This window comes from Panthera onca, chromosome E2 (assembly GCF_046562875.1).
Source record: "Panthera onca isolate mPanOnc1 chromosome E2, mPanOnc1 haplotype 2, whole genome shotgun sequence".
Lineage (NCBI taxonomy): Eukaryota > Metazoa > Chordata > Mammalia > Carnivora > Felidae > Panthera > Panthera onca.
Window position 1 is genome coordinate 6479337 of NC_138353.1, and position 19277 is coordinate 6498613.

A 19277-nucleotide genomic window follows, 5' to 3' on the forward strand; every position below is an offset into this window, starting at 1 on the left:
TATCTCCGAAGAGATTGTTGTCTGCTTTAGGAGGGGCTCTTACTTTTCATGATCCCTGATGGCACAGAGGGGCTCACAGGGAAGGAGCAGTAAATACTGATGTCAGACAACTAAGGGACTGGCAGCGAGTGTGTGTGTCTCACAGGCATCCCCGATTCCCTCAGAAGTTCTTCCACCAAAAATCTAGGGCATTCTTATCTTAGTCTTCCGTTTTCTAAGCTGCATCATTATTTGAGAATTGAGGAAATACACGGAATCAGAATCCAGCAAGAATATCTAAAGAGATATAAAAGAGAACATGCCAACAATTCATATTAGAAAACATGGGTGAGTCCCATGTTTTTTGAGTAAAAAGAAGAAATCATGGGACTCATTTTTTCAAGTTTATTTTATTTTGAGAGAGAGAGACAGACAGACAGACAGACAGAGGGTGGGAGGGGCAGAGAGAGAGGGAGAGAAAGAGACTCCCAAGCAGGCTCCACACTGCCAGCACAGAGGCAGACATGGGGCCTGAACCCATGAACCTGACCTGAGCTGAAACCAAGAGTTGGATGCTCCACCGACTGAGTCATCAGGTGTCCCAGGTCTCATATTTATAACTAAATACAAATTATACTGAGATTTGCGATATGCAAATATTATCAAAACGACATTATAATAATATTGACCCTGGCAATCAAAGGAAGTCTAAAAATCTACCCCTCTAAGAAAAACAGATGTTTATCAAAGTGACCCTCAGAAATACAGGTACCGGGATTCCATGATTTCACAAGCAGGTTCTACTACCGTTCTATCAGAGAAGTCAAGGCTGCTCTGTTAATTCACCAGCACTGAGCTGTTACCAGAGGTCTCTACACCTCCCTTTGCTACTTTTCAACAGGGAGCACTTGGGCTCATGCAATTAATGAAGACACATAACATTTATGAGTCAAAAGTCACTTCAGTGGATTTTCCACTGAAGAGATACACAGTCTCAACAAGATCCACTATCCATACCACCTGTGAGGATTCTTCATCCACGTGGAAAGGTGGGGAACCACGGTCCACCTAGCAGCACACCTACTTCTGATACCAACAGCACAGAAGGGTTTCCTAAAACCATGCTTGGTTTTGAGACCTCTAGAAGGACTCACAGAACTGAGAGCTGGTGTACTCACTGATACAGGTTATTACAGGGAAAGGATGCAGACTGGCATCAGACAGCAAAGAGATGTATGGGGCAGAGTCCGGGAAAAGTGCCAAAATGAAAGCTCCACATCCTCTATGAATTGATGGATGTCTTACTGTCTAGACACTGATATTTGAGGACACTCAGATTGTATTGCCACCAAGGGTGTTCACCCAAGCCTACGTGTGCACACTTTTTACTGGGGTTTGATCCATACTTTCTGGGTATGTTTAGTCTCCTACGCTTGTGCAGTCTGGCTGATTGATACCTTTAGTGTACTGCTTCTCCAGAAGCAGACCTCACACTGTATGGTCCAAAGCCCCATCATACATCACATTGTGAGTCTGTCTGGTAGCCCTACTCATAGAAAAAGAAAGATAATCCTATGTGCATGACATTCCAAGTGGTGGAGATCACCTCCCAGTAGGTCAAAGACCAGACGTCTGTTTGGGTGATGTTAAATTTTCACTCTTTCCCCACTGCTCCCCAGTTTTCCATTACAGGAATAGAGCCATATGGTTGACAATCCATTCTTCAAGCACATGGGCTCACATGCATTTACACAGTCAGGTGTGACCCCCCACCCCACATACACTATGCACACTCACAGACTCGGACACATGAATTTATACAGTGGGAAAACATACAGTTTTTCCCATCCTGTCATATCTAGTCTTATGCCCACACTCACGTGTACACAGACCACATATAGACTCACACCCACGTTCATACACACTCACAATGCACACCCTCACATCACTGGCCTCCTCTCTCTCACAAAGTCCCTCACGCAATTACCAGGTTTTGCTCCTCAAAAATATGTTCATATGAAGGAAAACTTTTCATTTGTCCAAGTCTGAAAATGCAAGAATGGGGCCCCATGTCTGCCCCTGCATGCCCCCAACTGCAGACCCCACCAGGACGTCTTAAATGACCAGCATTTCAATAGTTCTGTGAGCTCTGGTTGTGGAAATGCAGGGCGTGCTGAGGGGCAGTTCATGAGGGTGTAACAGCAGCATAAGAAAGGCTGGGGGGGAAAGAGCGCAAAGATATGAAACAGGGGTGATGCACACAGCACGGTGATGTGGGTGGGGATTTACTCCGCTAAAGCTGCCATGACAAAATATCCCAGGCTGGTGGTGTGAACCACAGAAACCTATTTCTTCAGAGTTCCCCAAGCCACAAACCCAAGACAGAGGTGTCAGCAGGGTTGGCTTCTTCTGAGGCCTCTCTCCTTGGCTTCCAGCCGGCCCCCATCTCCGTGTGCTCACATGGCCTTGTTCTGCCCATACACATCTGCTTCCCTGGGGTCTGTGTGTCTGGAGGTCCTCTTCTTGTAAGGACACCAGTCACACTGTACTATTCCCACTTTAATAGCCTCATTTAACCTCATTATCTCTTTGAAGCCCCCACCTCCAAGTTCAAGGGATTACGGCTTCAACATATGAATTCAGGTGCACACAATTCCGTTCCTAACAAGAGTACACAAACTGTGAGAGGTGAGTGAGGACAGAGAATAAAAGGCACACAGGGGTTAAAGGGGGCAGTATGTTTCAAGAACACTGCAGGACTTAAGGGTACGGGGGCGTGGGGGACACAGTGTGTGAGAAGTAAAGGGTAAAGACTAAATACACATTAGTCTGGGGGTGGATACGAGTAAAAATGTCATGAGTTAAAGGGGAAAACAGGGAGGGGGATAATCAGCAATGGCAGAGCTGGATAAAGGCCCAGGACAATTCATGTACATGCGGTTAAAGCATACAGGGGAGAAGGTGTATCTTTTGTGGGATTTAGGGGTTTGTTTCAGTTTTTTTAAGTTCTAGTTAGTTACTATGTGGTGTAATATTAGTTTAAGAGTAGAATTTAGTGGTTCATCACTTACATACAACACCCAGTGCTCATCCCAACAAGTGCCCTCCTCAATATCTCTCACTCATTTAGCCCATCCCCACCCACCTCCCCTCCATCAACTCTCAGTTTGTTCTCTGTAGTTAAGTCTCTTATGGTTTGGGGCACCTGGATGGCTCAGTTAAGCATCTGACTTTGACTCAGGTCATGATCTTGAGATTCATGAGTTTAAGCCCCATGTTGGGCTCTGGGCTGACAGCTTGGAGCCTGGAACCTGGAGCCTGATTCAGATTCTGTGTCTCCCTCTCTCTCTGTCCCTTCCCCACCTGTGCTCTCTCTCTCAAAAATAAACATTAAAAAAAATTTTAACAATGGTCTCTTATGGTTTTTCCTTTTTTCCCCTTTCCATATGTTTATCTGTTTTAATTCCACATAGGAATAAAATCATATGGTAATTATCCTTCTCTGACTGACTTAGTTGGCTTAGCATAATATACTCTAGTTCCATCCACATCATTGCAAATGGCAAGATTTCATTCTCTTTTATGGCTGAGTAATATTCTATTTACATATATGACACACATCTTCTTTATCCATTCATCAGTTGAAGGACATTTAGGCTCTTTCCATAATTTGGCTATTGTTGATAATGCTGGTATAAACATAGGGTACCGCTTTGAGTCAGTATTTTTGTATCCTTTGGATAAATACCTAGTAGTGCAATTGCTGGGTCATAGGGTAGTTTTATTTTTTAACTTTCAGAGGAACCTCTCTGCTGTTTTCCAGACCGGCTGCACCAGTTTGCATTCCTACCAACAGTGCAGTAGAGTTCCCTTTTTTTCCTGAATCCCCAGCAATACCCGTTGTTTCCCGCGTGGTTAAATGTAGCCACTCTGACAGCTGTGTGGTGGTATCTCATTGTCATTTTGATTTGTATTTCCCTGATGATGAGTGATGTTCAAAATCTTTTCATGTATCTGTTAACCATCTGGACAGCTTCTTTGGGAAAATGTCTATTCATGTCTTCTGTCCATTTCTTTTTTAAGTTTATATATTTGTCTTGAGAGGGAGAAACAGTGACAGTGACGACACACATGTGAACGGGGTAGGGGCAGAGAGAGGGGGAGAGAGAAAATCCCAAGCAGGCTCAGTCCTGTCAACATGAAGCCCACCCAACGAGGGGCTTGATCTCAGGAACCATGAGGTCATGACCTGGGCCAAAATCAAGAGTCAGACACTTAGCTGACTGAGCCACCCAGGCACCCCTCTTCTACCTACTTCTTACCTGGATTATTTGTTATGTTGAGTTTGACAAATTCTTTCTAGATTTTGGATACTACCCCTTTATCAGATATGTCATTTGCAAATATCTTCTCCCATTACCAAGGTTGCCTTTTACTTTTGTTGATTATTTCTTTCGTGGTGCAGAAGCTTTTTATCTTGATGAAGGCACAATTCTTCATTTCTGCTTTTGTTTCCTTTGCCTGAGGAGACGTGTCTAGTTAAGAAGTTGCTCCAGAGGTCACAGAGGTTGCTGCCTGTATTCTCCTCTAGGATTTTGATGGTTTCCGGTCTCACATTTCGGTCTTTCATCCATTTTCAATTTATTTTTGTGTAATGTGTAAGAAAGTGATCCAGTAATCATTCTCCTGCATGTTGCTGTTCCGTTTTCCCAACACAATTTGTTGAAGAGACTTTTTTCAAATGGATAGTCTTTCCTGTTTTGCCAATGATTAGCTGACCATATAGTTGTGAGTCCATTTCTGGGTTTTCTATTCAGTTCCATTGATCGAGGTGTCTGTTTTTCTGCCAATACCATACAGCTTTGGTGATTACAGCTTTGTAATATAGCTTGAACTCTGGAATTGTGATGCCTCCAGCCTTGATTTTCTTTTTCAGAGTCTTTTGCTTTGACTATTCAGGATCTTTTGTGGTTCCATACAAATTTTAGGATTGTTTGGTAGCTGGCAGTTTTTTGTTTTTTTTTTTTTTAATTTAATGTTTTTATTTATTTTTGAGACAGAGAGAGACCGAGCATGAGCAGGGGAGGGGCAGAGAGAGGGGGAAACACAGAATCTGAAGCGGGCTCCAGGCTCTGAGCTGTCAGCACACAGCCCGACGCGGGGCTCGCACTCACGGAGTGTGGGATCATGACCTGAGCCGAAGTCGGACGCTCAACCGACTGAGCCACCCAGGCGCCCCAAGGTAGCTGGCAGTTTTGATAGGGACTGCATTAAATGTGTAGATTGTTTCGAGGAGTATAGATATTTCAACCATATTTGTTCTTTCACGCATGAACATGGAATATTTTTCCATTTCTTGTTCTCTTCAATTTCTTTCATAAATGTGCTATAGTTTTCAGAGTACTGATCTTTCATTTCTTTCTGCTTGTTTTATTCCTAGGGATCTTATTGTTTTTGGTGCAATTGTAAATGGCATCAATTCCTTGATTTCTCTTTCTGCTGCTTCATTTTTGGTGTACAGAAATGCAACAGATTTCTGTAAGTTGACTCAGTATCCTGCAATTTTACTGAATTTGTGTATCAGTTCCAGCAATTTTTTGGTGGTCTTTTGGGCTTTCTACATAGAGTACCGCGTCATCTACAAACAGGGAATGGCTGACTCTTCCTTGCCGGTTTGGATGCCTTTTCTTTCTTTCTGTTGTCTGACTGCTAGGGCTAGGATTTGCAGCACTATGTTAAATAACAAAGGTGAGAGTGGGCATCCTTGTCTTGTTCCTGACCATACAGGAAATGTTCTCAGTTTTCCCCCATTGAAAGTGATATTAGCTGTGAGTCTTTTGTATATAACCTTTATGAGGAATTTAATGGTGGGACACAACACTATGACACTTGGATAGATTGAGGGCAAAACTCTTTATTACCAACAGCTGCAAAGAGCATAAGGCTGTCAGGCTCAGCCACAGTGGGGGATGCACATGGGGACAGGGTAACAAGCTACAGCTGTAGGAGCAGCTTATGTATGGAAACAGAATGAGATGGAATAGTTTCAAGGTTTTCCAATGAACTGCCAGATTATAGTAATTTCACAGGTTCCAAAGCACTAAAGCAGTCCCTTGTTGTCTGGTGCCTGAACCTGGTGCTCGGAGCTGCTGCAAAGTGGCCTGAGTGGAGAACCCAGTTAGGGAAAGGACTGATGCATAGACTTGGTCAGCTCCTCAACAGGAAGAAGTGACTGCCCTGACACTGGATCCTCAAAATAGGGTCAAGATAGTATTAAAAAAAACCACATGCACACACACCCTACACACACAGACAAGTATGACACACTGTACTAATGAAGTATGGGTGCACTGGACATGGGTGGCCCAAGACAGAACAGAGGGTGGAAGGAGATCTAAACATTGCTGGGGGGATAATGGTCTCAGGACAGAAAATGGGTGTGAGCAATGAAATCAGCTGGGAAGAGAAGGGGAATGAAAAGTCTAAGGAACTTGGGAAAAGGGAAGATATGGTGGTGTCTATAGGGTACACAGGAAGCTGATTGTGCCCAGTGACTGACGGCTGAACGGGGCTGTAGTCCTTGGCTTCTGCCCTGGATGAAAGCCAATACAGGTCAAAGGGGATGGATGATGTACAGGTGACGGTAGGAGAAAGTTCCCTAGAATCGTGCAGGGGATAGACATGACAGAGAAATGGAATTCAAAGTGGGTGCAAAATAGGGCTGGGGAAGGAAGTCTAGAAGGGTCAGCTGGAAGTGAGCAGGAACACATACGGGTCCAGGAGTTGGAGGCATAGGCTAAAGTACAGGGATGGACAAAGACCTGTAAAGGGAGGGGGAGTAGGTTCAAGAGGCTACAGTGGTGGAAAGATGGGCAGTATGGAAATTAAAACCATGTAGGTCACAGAGACAGGTGGAAAGTTACACTTTCACGCCTGCATTCATTCACAACCTCACTCACAGGGGCCTTGCATTTTATTCCCGGAAGTTTCTACAGTGACCTATGGGGGAAAACAATGGTAGTCATGCAAATATCCCTGTAAAACCTTTAACATGCAGGAGGACCACAGGTAGAATGTTGAATGAACACACCACGTCAGTCTTGTCACTGAAATCCAGTTCTTAGAGGGAGTGACCAAAAGAGATTGTCAGGACTGCCTGTGTCCTGTTTCTGGCAATCAGTGTTGGAAAAAGGTACCACGCTCACTCCCTTCCTAAACCTCATGCCTGCCACAATTTTTATGATTCAAGACTGAAGTGATCAGAGACTCTTTCATTACCAAAGTTTTTCACAAAATGACATACATGCTTTATATAGGAAATGAACCGAACAAAGAGAAATGAAAAATGTTAAGCACTTTGTTCCTTGCATGAAATCATCCCAAGATATAACCACTGGGGTCACGCTGAGGTAGGCAGATCTCCATCCCCAGGTGTTACACCCTTGGTTATCTTGCATTACATGGTAAAAGAGACTGCGCAATTAATGGTTAATAATCATCTAGCTTTATTTTTTTCAATATATGAAATTTATTGTCAAATTGGTTTCCACACAACACCCAGTGCTCATCCCAAAAGGTGCCCTCCTCAATACCCATCACCCACCCTCCCCTCCCTCCCACCCCCCATCAACCCTCAGCTTGTTCTCAGTTTTTTAATTTTTTTTTAACGTTTATTTATTTTTGAGACAGAGAGAGACAGAGCATGAATGGGGGAGGGTCAGAGAGAGAGGAAGACACAGAATCCGAAACAGGCTCCAGGCTCTGAGCTGTCGGCACAGAGCCCGACGCGTGGCTTGAACCCAAGGACCGTGAGATCATGACCTGAGCCGAAGTCGGACGCCTAACCGACCAAGCCACCCAGGCGTCCCTAGCTTGTTCTCAGTTTTTAAGAGTCTCTTATGCTTTGGCTCTCTCCCACTCTAACCTCTTTTTTTTTTTCCTTCCCCTCCCCCATGGGTCTCCGTTAAGTTTCTCAGGATCCACATAAGAGTGAAAACATATGGTGTCTGTCTTTCTCTGTATGGCTTATTTCACTTAGCATAACACTCTCCAGTTCCATCCACGTTGCTACAAAGGGCCACAATAATCATCTAACTTTAAATCACGAACAGAATCCTGGATCATACAGGTGGGTCCAAAAATATCACGTGACCTTTAAAGAACAAGAAGGGAAATGGAGAGATCGAGAACAGGGGAGGGAACCAGTGTGCTGATGCAGGCTTTCAAGGTGGAGGGAGCCACATGGAAATCATTTAAAAATCTGTATTTACTTTTGAGAGAGACAGCATAAGCACGTGAGAGGCAGAGAGAGACAAGGAGACACAGAATCCCAAGCAGGCTCCAGGTTCTGAGCTGTCAGCACAGAGCCCAAGGCAGTGCTCCAACCCACGAACTGTGAGATCATGACCTGAGCCGAAGTTGGAGGCTCAACCTACTGAGCCACCCAGGTGTCCTGCAAATCATTAGGAAAAAAATTTTTTAAATTAAAAACAATTTTTTAATGTTTATTTATTTTAGAGACAGAGAGACAGACCACAAGCAGGGGAGGGACAGAGAGAGCCGGAGACAGATTCTGAAGCACGCTGCAGGCTCTGAGCTGCCAGCAAAGAGTCTGACGCAAGGTTCGAACCCACGAACCATGAGATCATGACCTGAGCTGAAGTCGGGCACCCAACCGACTGAGCCACCAAGATGCCCTGCCCATCATTTTTTTTAATACTTATTTTTTTTTTTAGCAAGTACTTGTATTTTTAATTTTTTAAATATAATTTATTGTCCCCCACGTCAGGCTCTGTGCTGACAGCTCAGAGCCTGGAGCCTGTTTCAGATTCTGTGTCTCCCTCTCTCTCTGCCCCTCCCCTGTTCATGCTCTCTGTCTCAAAAATAAATAAACGTTAAAAAAAATTAAAAAAAAAAAAAAAGGGGGGGGGCGCCTGGGTGGCTCAGTCGGTTAAGCGGCCGACTTCGGCTTAGGTCACGATCTCGCGGTCCGTGAGTTTGAGCCCTGCGTCAGGCTCTGTGCTGACAGCTCAGAGCCTGGAGCCTGTTTCAGATTCTGTGTCTCCCTCTCTCTCTGCCCCTCCCCTGTTCATGCTCTGTCTCTCTCTGTCTCAAAAATAAATAAACGTTAAAAAAAAATTTTTTTAAATATAATTTATTGTCAAATCATTTTAAAAACCGAATTCTACTAACATAAATCAACCTAAAAGAAATTTAACCCCAGAAGATCCAGTTAAGAGACCAGGCTTTGATGACATGTAAGAAAATAAATGGGATTTGTTTGAAGCTGGTAAATTCACAACAGAAATCTAATGTATCTATATAACAATATTCTCATGAATTACCCTAAACTGTTATACATTTTTTCCTAGTGTTTATTTTTGAGAGTGAGCAAGCAAGCAAGAGGGGGCAGAGAGAGGGAGACTCAGAATCCAAAGCAGGCTCTGAGCTGTCAGTACAGAGCCGGATGTGGGACTCGAACCCACAAACCTTGGGACCATGACGTGAGCCGAAGTCCCAAGTTTAACCAACTGAGCCATCCTAGTGCCCCAAAACTGATACCATTTTTAATCGAGGTGTAACAATTTACTTTTAGCTTTAGGTTTGTCCTCCTTGTATGTACTTTCCGAGTATATCACATAGTGTCTGAAATTGCATCAAAGTGCTATGCATACACACCGCATTAACAGCCTGTTAGTTCAACGGTTACATATGTACCATCATACTGGACTGCCTTTCCAAATTGTGCCCTTCAACCGAATCCATCATCCCTTCAAAACCTAGATGCCCTCGAAGGCAGCACATGGATCCTGGAACCCGTCACCGAAGACACACGGATAAAAGCGCCACCAGACTCTAGTGCGAATCTGTCCCTCTCACGCGACCCTGACACCCGCCTGTCGCGGGCAGGCTCCGGGCAGCCGTGAGCCCAGAGCCGAGCTGCCCTCAGCACGCGGTCCCGTCCCTCCTTGGGGCCCGCAAGCACCCCCAGGCCACCGCCAGCCCACACTCCCCGAGAACTAACCTTCCAGGAAGAGAAGCCGCAGCTCTAAGCCAGTTCCTCACCTGGAAGGGCCAAGGGCTTCTGCGGGAGCTCAACGGTCACCTGACCCTGCCGGACATGCGCACAGGCGCAACGAGGCCGTAGCCACGCCCACACGCCCATCCCAGAGCTCGCGCCTACGCAGAGGCCGCCCAAGAAGGCCAACCCCCTCCTAGGACCTGCCACGTGCAACTGCGCGTTCAGGCTCCCCTGGAGGGTCCTCAGACTTTCCCTCTAGCAGCCGCTCCGTCCCCACGGCAATCACCTGTGCTGGTTCTGGTCCTTCCTCTTCATTTGCTACATGTGAGGAACCCACAGCATCTGTGTTGAGATGGGACGTTAGCGAGTAAGAGGGTCAGGTGTGCTCTGCTTGCTCTCTCTAGGGCTACCGAAAGGCGGATTGGGTGGGGGATGCTGTGGAAACCGAGTTCTGGGGAGAGAAGCAGCAGCACCACCAGAGACTGTTGAAAATGGTAATTCATCGGCGGGACCACAGCTGTATCTCAATCTCCTAGAGTAGGGTTCTCCTGCAGACTCTGTTTCATCAGAAATGCAAGAGATTCACATACAACGCTTTCAGAGGCAATGTTTGGCCAAGTGGTGCTCATTACTGGCTTCCTGTTACGATCACCAAGGGGGGTTTTAACAACTATCATCTCCTGTGCCTACTTCCTGATCATAGATGGGCATACTGGCACTGTGTACTCTCATGGTGGAAGGCGCCAATGAGCAATCTGGGATTTTTACCGGTTCAGTGTTCTCATTCATGAGCATACATCCTCATGACATATGCATTGCCACAAAGCATCCCATCTCCAAATGCTAGGGCTTAGATTTCCCCATATGATTTGGGGCTAGGGGGAATAAACGTTTAAGCTCTTCCATTGATGTAACTACTTAGCAGATTTAACAACAAGACACAAATATATTCTGAAACAGTTCTTAGATCAAAAACATGAGGGGCCTTGCCTGGGTACTCTGATTACAGTGTCACCATCTGAATCAAGGGGTCAATCACCTGGACTTCATTCTCCAGAGCCTGGGGAAGAATCCTCTTCCATCATCTTTTAGGTTATTGGCACAATTCATTTCCTTCTTATGGTTTCCACATGTGCCCCCCTACACTTCAGCTCAGAGACAGCAACAGTCCGTTAAATCCTTCTTAGGCTTCAAATCTCTGATTTCCTCTTCTATCAAATCTCTCTGGCTTCTCTCTCTTTTGAGGGTGCATGGAATCACTTTGAATCCACAGATAATCTGGAATAACGTCTCTTTTTAAAGGTCATCTCATTAGTAACCTTCAACCTCCAAATCCCTTTTACTTGGTATCATAACAAAGGCAAGGGAGTAATCCCAACTGGACATCTGCCTGTAATATTATGAAATCAGTGAAATTTTACAATGAAAAAAATATTTTAGAAATTATCAACACATCCACAACTCTCTCGTCTCTGGTTTCTAGGATGAAAACACATCAGTGAAATAGCTTTCAAATATTCAGGTACCCCATGTTTTATTTTCTTAAAGTAAAGCCCATGCATTAGAGCTCTTAAAGCTCATCTGGTTAAAATAAAGTGTTCGGTTTTAGAAATATCACCACACAAAAAAGAATCTTCCTCAGATCAATGTTGGGGCATAAAATGTCCTTGACCCATAACAGTTCTTCAACAGAGATGCAGAGTTTGGGATGAGACAGCTCTTTCCCACACTTGCAACTCTGGATACCAGTCAACAGCCTCTCCAGCCTGACCTGACCAGGCCACTTCCTGCACCTAATTTCCCAAGGAACGGTTGGCATTTGTGTCCTAAAACTGCATCTTCCCTCCCATACTGTGTGTTCTATTTCACGACGTGAAGGGACATATAACATGAGGAAGAGTTTTGCCTCCTGAGCTGAGATTAGAAACTATCCCTGATGCTTGCAATTGACCATATATTGAGAATGAATGAATGGGTGTCAAACAGTGGCCTCCAATCTGTCCTGTGCCACCACCACCCTCCCAGTTCCCAGGCTCCTCTGCCCCACACTGCATGCCTCTCTCCTACTGTGGTCCTCCACGCCCCCACCCCAAGAGCCCCAGTCACCTGCTAAACCTCCACGCACCCCTCACCTGGACTCAGCCCCATGAGACTTCTGCATCCCACCCCAACTTCTTTCTCCTCACCTTTTTGACATCTGTCACTACGTGTCCACTATTCCAGGGACTCCAAGGTGACCCTCCTGACCTTCCATCTTCCCTGCAAACATCACCCTCTGGACTCTTCTTTTTCTAATATACCACTCCAATTCCAGTATCTCACCCATTCCCTGGGTCCTCTACACCCACACCATGTGGTGTCCCCACCTCCACTCCTGCGTGAACCCAATCCACACCCAGATGCATTTCCCGAACCCTATCACCCCTGACCCTTTCTCCTGGCTTCTTGGCTCCCTCACTGCCCACTATCCTCCCTGTCTCCCTCACTGCCCTGTGCCTCTTTGCCTCATTCAAGGTCTCCTCCAGGGTCCCTCTCCTCTTCAGACACTCTATCTGGCTTGGACTAAACGGTCTTCTTTCAAATTTCACCTGCCCCACACTTACTCCTCTTCATCTCTCCCACCATGACTTTAACCCCTCCGAGACCTTGTCTCCTGTGGGTTTCACCAACCAGACTATTAATATCTTCCCTACTAAGTGCCCATCCCCATTATCACCTTCACTCCCGTGAACCATGCATCTTTCTGCAGAACCCAACATGCCTAATACCCTTCACTCCCCTGCACACTTTATCTCCTTGTACTCTCAAATATGGCAATGCCCCTGCGACATTGAGCACACGTTTGTCTTTTGTCCTTCTGCCTTCTTCCTTCTCCTGCACTCTCTTCTCCCCTCACCACAGGACTTCTGCACCACCATCCAGTCCCTATGTCCTTCTTTCCCTGCACCCTCTCTCTCACTTGCTCTGTCACGCACTCCAACTTTCCCACCACAGCCCTAACTAGGGTGGTAATGCTCAAAGCAATAGTTGAGGCTGTATATTGTAAATATTCCCCTTGTGGGTTGTAGTACTCTTGAAAGGATTACAAATGATAAAAGGGCCCCGTTTCTGGCATCCAGACATCCAGAAATAGACCTCTTCTTTTATACAAGAACATGTCAGCAAGAGACCCACACCCATGATGAAAGTGTATGTTGATTTTATGGAAGTGAACATGAACTGTGAGTTTGTGTAAAAGTGTGGTGAATGTTAATGTTAATGAGGGTGCGTTTTTATGTGTTCAGTATGTGCCTGAGTGTTTCAGAGTTTCAACAGCAACTTGAGTACATAAATGATCATGGATGTGTCTAATAGTATGTGACTATATGCAAGTGGGTACATACATGAATATTTGTGTCTGCATGTGTGTAAAGGATTTATGTTTGTGTGCAGCCTGGGTTGCCCACCATTATGGCTCTGACTTGAAAATGGCTAGTAACTGCATAGTGAACCTGTATCAAATGTGGATTTGTCTGTAAGAAAAAACAAAGGATCAGTTTCAACTCCTAATATGTGTTTCTTCTTACCAAACAGTAAGTGCTCATTACTGAAAATTCAGCATTAAAATAGAATAGAATAGAATAGAATAGAATAGAATAGAATAGAACAGAACAGAATAGAATGCGTAGAGGAATGTTGTAACCCTTTGATCCTCTTGAATTAAGTAGCCAAGGATTGGGTCATCCAATATTTACAGCAGTGGTAGAATCTTCTGGTTGTGCCATTGGATCCTGCTGTTTCAATCTGTAATAGATTCTTTTAGAAACTTCTCTCTTTATGGATATTGTTAGATCTCTAATTCTTAGCAATGGGGGTCAATAATGGTCAAGCATATTTTCCTACATAATTTTCATATTAATTAGCATTGGGTTATTTAAAGGAGTCCAAATTAATCAACTTTGACCTGTGAAATGATTTCTATAGAATGATTTATAGAATCAAAGTATAGAATAGTGACTTCTATAGTGAGGTGTATATATACATCATGCTCTCCTTTTTACTTGTATTTACTCCTATTGATCCCAAGTATCTTGTCTCATTCCGTTTCTCTACTAATAATCTTAATTGATGGTTCCATTCAGGGGTCTGAAGATTAGGAAAGTTATTAATTTCTGGGTTGACGAACTTCTCTGGGAAGTGAAAAATCCAGTGGGACACACAGCCTTCCCCACCAATCCCTCAGATGTCAGAACACAGTAGTTTGTGCTGTCCTTAATAGGAGAACCCATCTACCTACAGGAATCAAGGGGGGAAAACGAGCCTTCCACAAATACTCCAATAGTGTCCTAGGAGGGTCTAAGTAGAAACTCATAATTGTTTTTCATAATTAACAACTAAGTGGAAAAGTTTCAGACATATCTTCAGCTCCCAAGCCTGTACTCCCAGTGCAGCAACAAATGAAATAATTGTACTTCTGAGAGAGGTGACCTCACAGGATCACAAACCTATATCTCAGAGTCTGGCTGCCTCCGTCCCATATACAGACTGGCTGCCACATCCTTCACACTGAGCCTCTCCCGGCAGCAGGAAGGAGTTGGTGAAGATTTCTATGTCAGTCTGGCAGCCAGTGTCTCTATACAAAAAGGCAAAATGAGAGCCTGGGTGAATGACCATATCAGAGAAGGGCAATCTTGTGTGTGTATTAAATGATTCATTGTGAAAGTCATGCAGGAAGGCGGAATAATTCTGAGGCTTGAGCTGAGCTAGAAGAGATGAAGTCCTAGACCTTCACCAATCCCTGACAGCTCCTAATGCAATGAAGGTAATCTTCGCTCATACTGATGGCTGGTGTTCAGTGCAAGTAATAATACACACTGATTTTTAAGTCCTTAAGGACTGAGCTGTAAAATTAATCTGCTGTGCAGTCTACATTATAAGAATCATAGAATGAATTTTCAAGCGCTTGAATTACATGTGTGCCTCCATGCTTGTAGTAAAGAGTATGAAGAATGTACAGGAACCATGTGATCTTGTGCACAAAGTGTATGCAAATGGTAATGGCTTGATTTAAACAGTATTCTAATTCTAGATGCACCATGGAATTATGGGGACAGTAATTAAGTCTTAACTGAAAACAGCCATATCTGTGGATTATAGTGTATCTACATTCATTCCGAGCAACAGGTAAGGAGCAGCTGACATAAAAATGATGAGTTCCAGATGGCACCTGTCAGGTTCATATCATGTTCTTTCCACCCATTTAAAAATTATTCTGCTATCAATACAAAAACCAAGTACTTTGGTTTCTAACATGTGTAAGAATACATGCCTTGCAGATGCCATTTTGCACTACTGTCTTTCATATTAATACCAGTCACAAATCTTAGTTCATTGATAATAGTTTTCCTTAACTCAGGAATTAATAAGTAGATAATTGTATCATCTGAAATCCATACCAATTTAGTTTCTTCCTTACACTATTTTATCATGCATTAGTGTTTTATGTCCAAAGTTTATGGAATTATGTGTGGTAATTCAACAATTCCTGTGATTGCTACCATTACACTTGGCTGCCTCACATAAAAGCAAATGAATCTTTCCTCTTGCCATCCTAATATTAACCCCCTTTTGCATCCACTACACGTTACTTGTCATGGGACAGGTTCCAGACGTATGCTACTACCAGAATGCATGCATGGTTACTAAGCTATTTAAGACTCACCCATAATTGATATTATCCTGTTGAACAAAGCTTTAGAAATTAATGCAAACTGGTAATAAAAATTGCACAATACCACCACTCTAAAATCAACCACAAGGTGTCAAATCAAAACTAACTACAGATCTGGATTATTGGATGGACACAGCTAACTAGCTGTCTAGCAGGCCATGGAGGCTCAGGGCACTGTTTCTAGCCCAACAGGTTCCCAGTCCCCACGCAGCCTGAAGGAGTAGATTTGGACAAATACTTAATCTCTCTGTGTGTCTGTTCTCTTCACCTTTTAACTACAGCCACAGTAGTGCCAACCTCATAGATCGTGGACCATGAAGAAGTTCTCATATGAGTGCCTTCACAGGAGTGATTTTATAATACGGCTCTTTAAAGTTCTGCATTCAGCCCTCGGAAGCTGCTATGAAAAGAAGACCTCAAGTAGGCGTATCCAAGGGGCAAGGAATGGAAAGCAGAACATAGTGGATTTCAGCTGACGTGATACATGTGGCGCATGTCTCATATTTCCATGAAGGAAGTTCTAGCCCAGAAGGCAACTGTCAGTGACTGGGACCAGAGACAATGGTCACAAGGGATCTGGCCATCGGTCTGATCTTCTTCACACAGACTACCGTTGGAGTCCTGGGAAATTTCTCACTTCTTTGTCATTATATCATCCTTTCCTTCACTGCGTACAGGTGGAGGTCCACAGATTTCATTCATAAGCACCTGATTATAGCCAACTTCTTAGCCCTACTCTGTAAAGGAGTCCCCCAGACCATGGCAGCATTTGGGCGGAAACATTTCCTCAGTGACACTGGATGCAAACTTCTTCTCTTTCTTCACAGAGTGGGGAGGGGAGTGTCCATTGGTAGCATCTGCATCCTGAGCGTCTACCAGGCCATCACCATCAGCCCTGGGAACTCCAGGTGGGCAGAGCTTAAAGTTAAAGCGCCCAAATACATTTTCCCCTCGATTTTCCTGTGTTGGGTCCTGCAAATGCTGGTGAATATCATGTTTCCTATCTACTTAACGAGCACATTGAGCGATAAGAACATCACAGACAAAAAAGATTTTGGATACTGTTCTTCGGTTCGTCATGACAAAACTAGTGACTCACTGTATGGACTGTTGTTATCGTTCCCCGATGTGTTATGTCTGGGGCTCATGCTCTGGGCCAGCAGCTCCATGGTTTTCATCCTGTACAGGCACAAGCAGCGAGTCCAACATATTCGAGGAACCAATGCTTCTTCCAGAACCTCCCCGGAGTCCAGAGCCACCAAAACTATCCTTCTCCTGGTGAGCACCTTTGTCTATTTTTACACCCTGTCCTCCATCTTTCAACTTGTTATGAGTCTTTTTGATAATCCCAGCTTGATCCTCGTGAATGTCGCTGCAGTCGTGTCTGTGTGTTTCCCAACTGTCAGCCCCTTTCTGCTCATGAGCCACAACTCCAAGGTACCCAAGGTACCCAAGGTACCCAGGCTCTGCTTTGCCTGGAGAAGGAATATAAGACCTCCTTGTCTTATGAAAAATATGTAGACTGTATGTACTTCTACAATGTACAGCTGCCAATTCATTCACACCCCTCACAGTCCTAAAAAAATGTATGAGTCACAAGGAATGGTAAACAGGAAAAGTTGACCATCTTCTTTAATATAAACAATAATTCATAGTAACACTGTAATGAGACATCATTATCTTGTAAATACTCATATAATTGAAGTTTTTCTAATACTTTCAGTAAAGCATTTCAGAATTTATTCAATAATAAACACCAGGTCTTGAAACAATCTGGATATTACAGATAAGTCTTCAAGTGTGTGAATTTCAATCGAAAGCAATACATTTCCAAGAAAAGAACCTGGCTTGAAATCATAAGATATGTGAACATGGCTTAGTGGGTAGCCTTGTCATTCCTCTGAGAAAGTAATGTTCCCACTGGATAAAGAATAGCCTGGCCAGGGGTGGTGGAGAAAAAAATCCGTTTTCGGGCAATGTAGTCTCTGTGAGCCACTTAAGAGTTTTGTAGGTAATTCACATCCTTAGAGAGTGGTCCCTAATTTATTTGAAACATGATGTTAGGAAGGGAGATGAGCATGTTGATCATATTTTCATGTAGAAATGAACAGACCGGGTCAAAGAAAGCCACAAAAGGCAAAATATGTTTCTGCTGATATTTAAAGGCCATCAAGTGAGTGTCAACAATGTAAACAGAAACGTGTTGTGATCTGGAGAAAGCAGATTTTTCCCTATTATGTTAAGATGACTTGGCCACATGGGCAAGAACGGGGTTTGGAGGTGCATGCTCCAGTCTCCTTGTGGGCACACACAAGCCTCGGGGTCATTTACGCAGGTATTCAGCTGGGAATTCAAATCCCTGAACTCAGCATTTTCTTTTACCTCTTTGCCCAGCAAACAGCGAACGTTATCGTGTTTATTTGTTTTCCGAAAATCTTTGCAAGTGTCAAATACATGCTCACCCAGATACTTCTTCAAGTGGCTGATCAGGAGTCTCCAGGGTAGATCTTCTGTGATGGGTTATCAGTGCTCTCTTTAGCAATTTTATTTTTTTTTTAATGTTTATTTTTTAAATTTATTGTCAAATTGGATTCCATACAACACCCAGTGCTCATCCCAAAAGGTGACCTCCTCAATACCCATCACCCACCCTCCCCTCCCTCCTACCCCCATAAGCCCTCAGTTTGTTCTCAGTTTTTAAGAGTCTCTTATGCTTTGGCTCTCTCCCACTCTAATCTTTTTGTTTTTTTTTTTTTCCTTTCCCTCCCCCATGGGTTCCTGTTAAGTTTCTCAGGATCCACATAAGAGTGAAAACATATGGTATCTGTCTTTCTCTGTATGTCTTATTTCACTTAGCATCACACTCTCCAGTTCCATCCATGCTGCTACAAAGGGCCATATTTCATTCTTTCTCATTGCCACATAGTACTCCACTGTGTATATAAACCACAATTTCTTTATCCATTCATCAGTTGATGGACATTTAAGCTCTTTCCATACTTTGGCTATTGTTGAGAGTGCTGCTATAAACATTGGGGTACAAGTGCCCCTATGCATCAGCACTTCTGTATCCCTTGGGTAAATTCCTAGCAGTGTTACTGCTGGGTCATGGAGTAGGTCTATTTTTAATTTTTTGAAGAACCTCCACACTGTTTTCCAGAGTGGCCGCACCAATTTGCATTCCCACCAACAATGCAAGAGGGTTCCCGTTTCTCCACATCCTCGCCAGCATCTATAGTCTCCTGATTTGTTCATTTTGGCCACTCTGACTGGCATGAGGTGATATCTGAGTGTGGTTTTGATTTGTATTTCCCTGATGAGGAGTGACATTGAGCATCTTTTCATGTGCCTGTTGGCCATCTGGATGTCTTCTTTAGAGAAGTGTCTATTCATGTTTTCTGCCCATTTCTTCACTGAATTATTTGTTTTTCAGGTGTGGAGTTTGGTGAGCTCTTTATAGATTTTGGATACTAGCCCTTTGTCTGATATGTCATTTGCAAATATCTTTTCCCATTCCGTTGGTTGACTTTTAGTTTTGTTGGTTGTTTCCTTTGCTGTATGGAAGCT

General features: G+C 43.9%; 1 protein-coding gene and 1 non-coding gene across 14 annotated transcripts in view; one reads left to right on the forward strand and one right to left on the reverse strand.

Annotated features, from left to right (window-relative positions):
• Nucleotides 1–19277, reverse strand: part of LOC132677092 (uncharacterized) — a 290019-nt gene that overhangs the window by 135833 nt on the left and 134909 nt on the right. The gene's annotated exons all lie outside the window — the stretch shown is intronic.
• LOC132674577 (vomeronasal type-1 receptor 4) lies at nt 16214–17231 on the forward strand. Its single transcript, XM_060627174.3, has one exon. It carries the CDS (start codon nt 16272–16274, stop codon nt 17229–17231), a length of 960 nt encoding a protein of 319 aa, XP_060483157.3. The 5' UTR covers nt 16214–16271.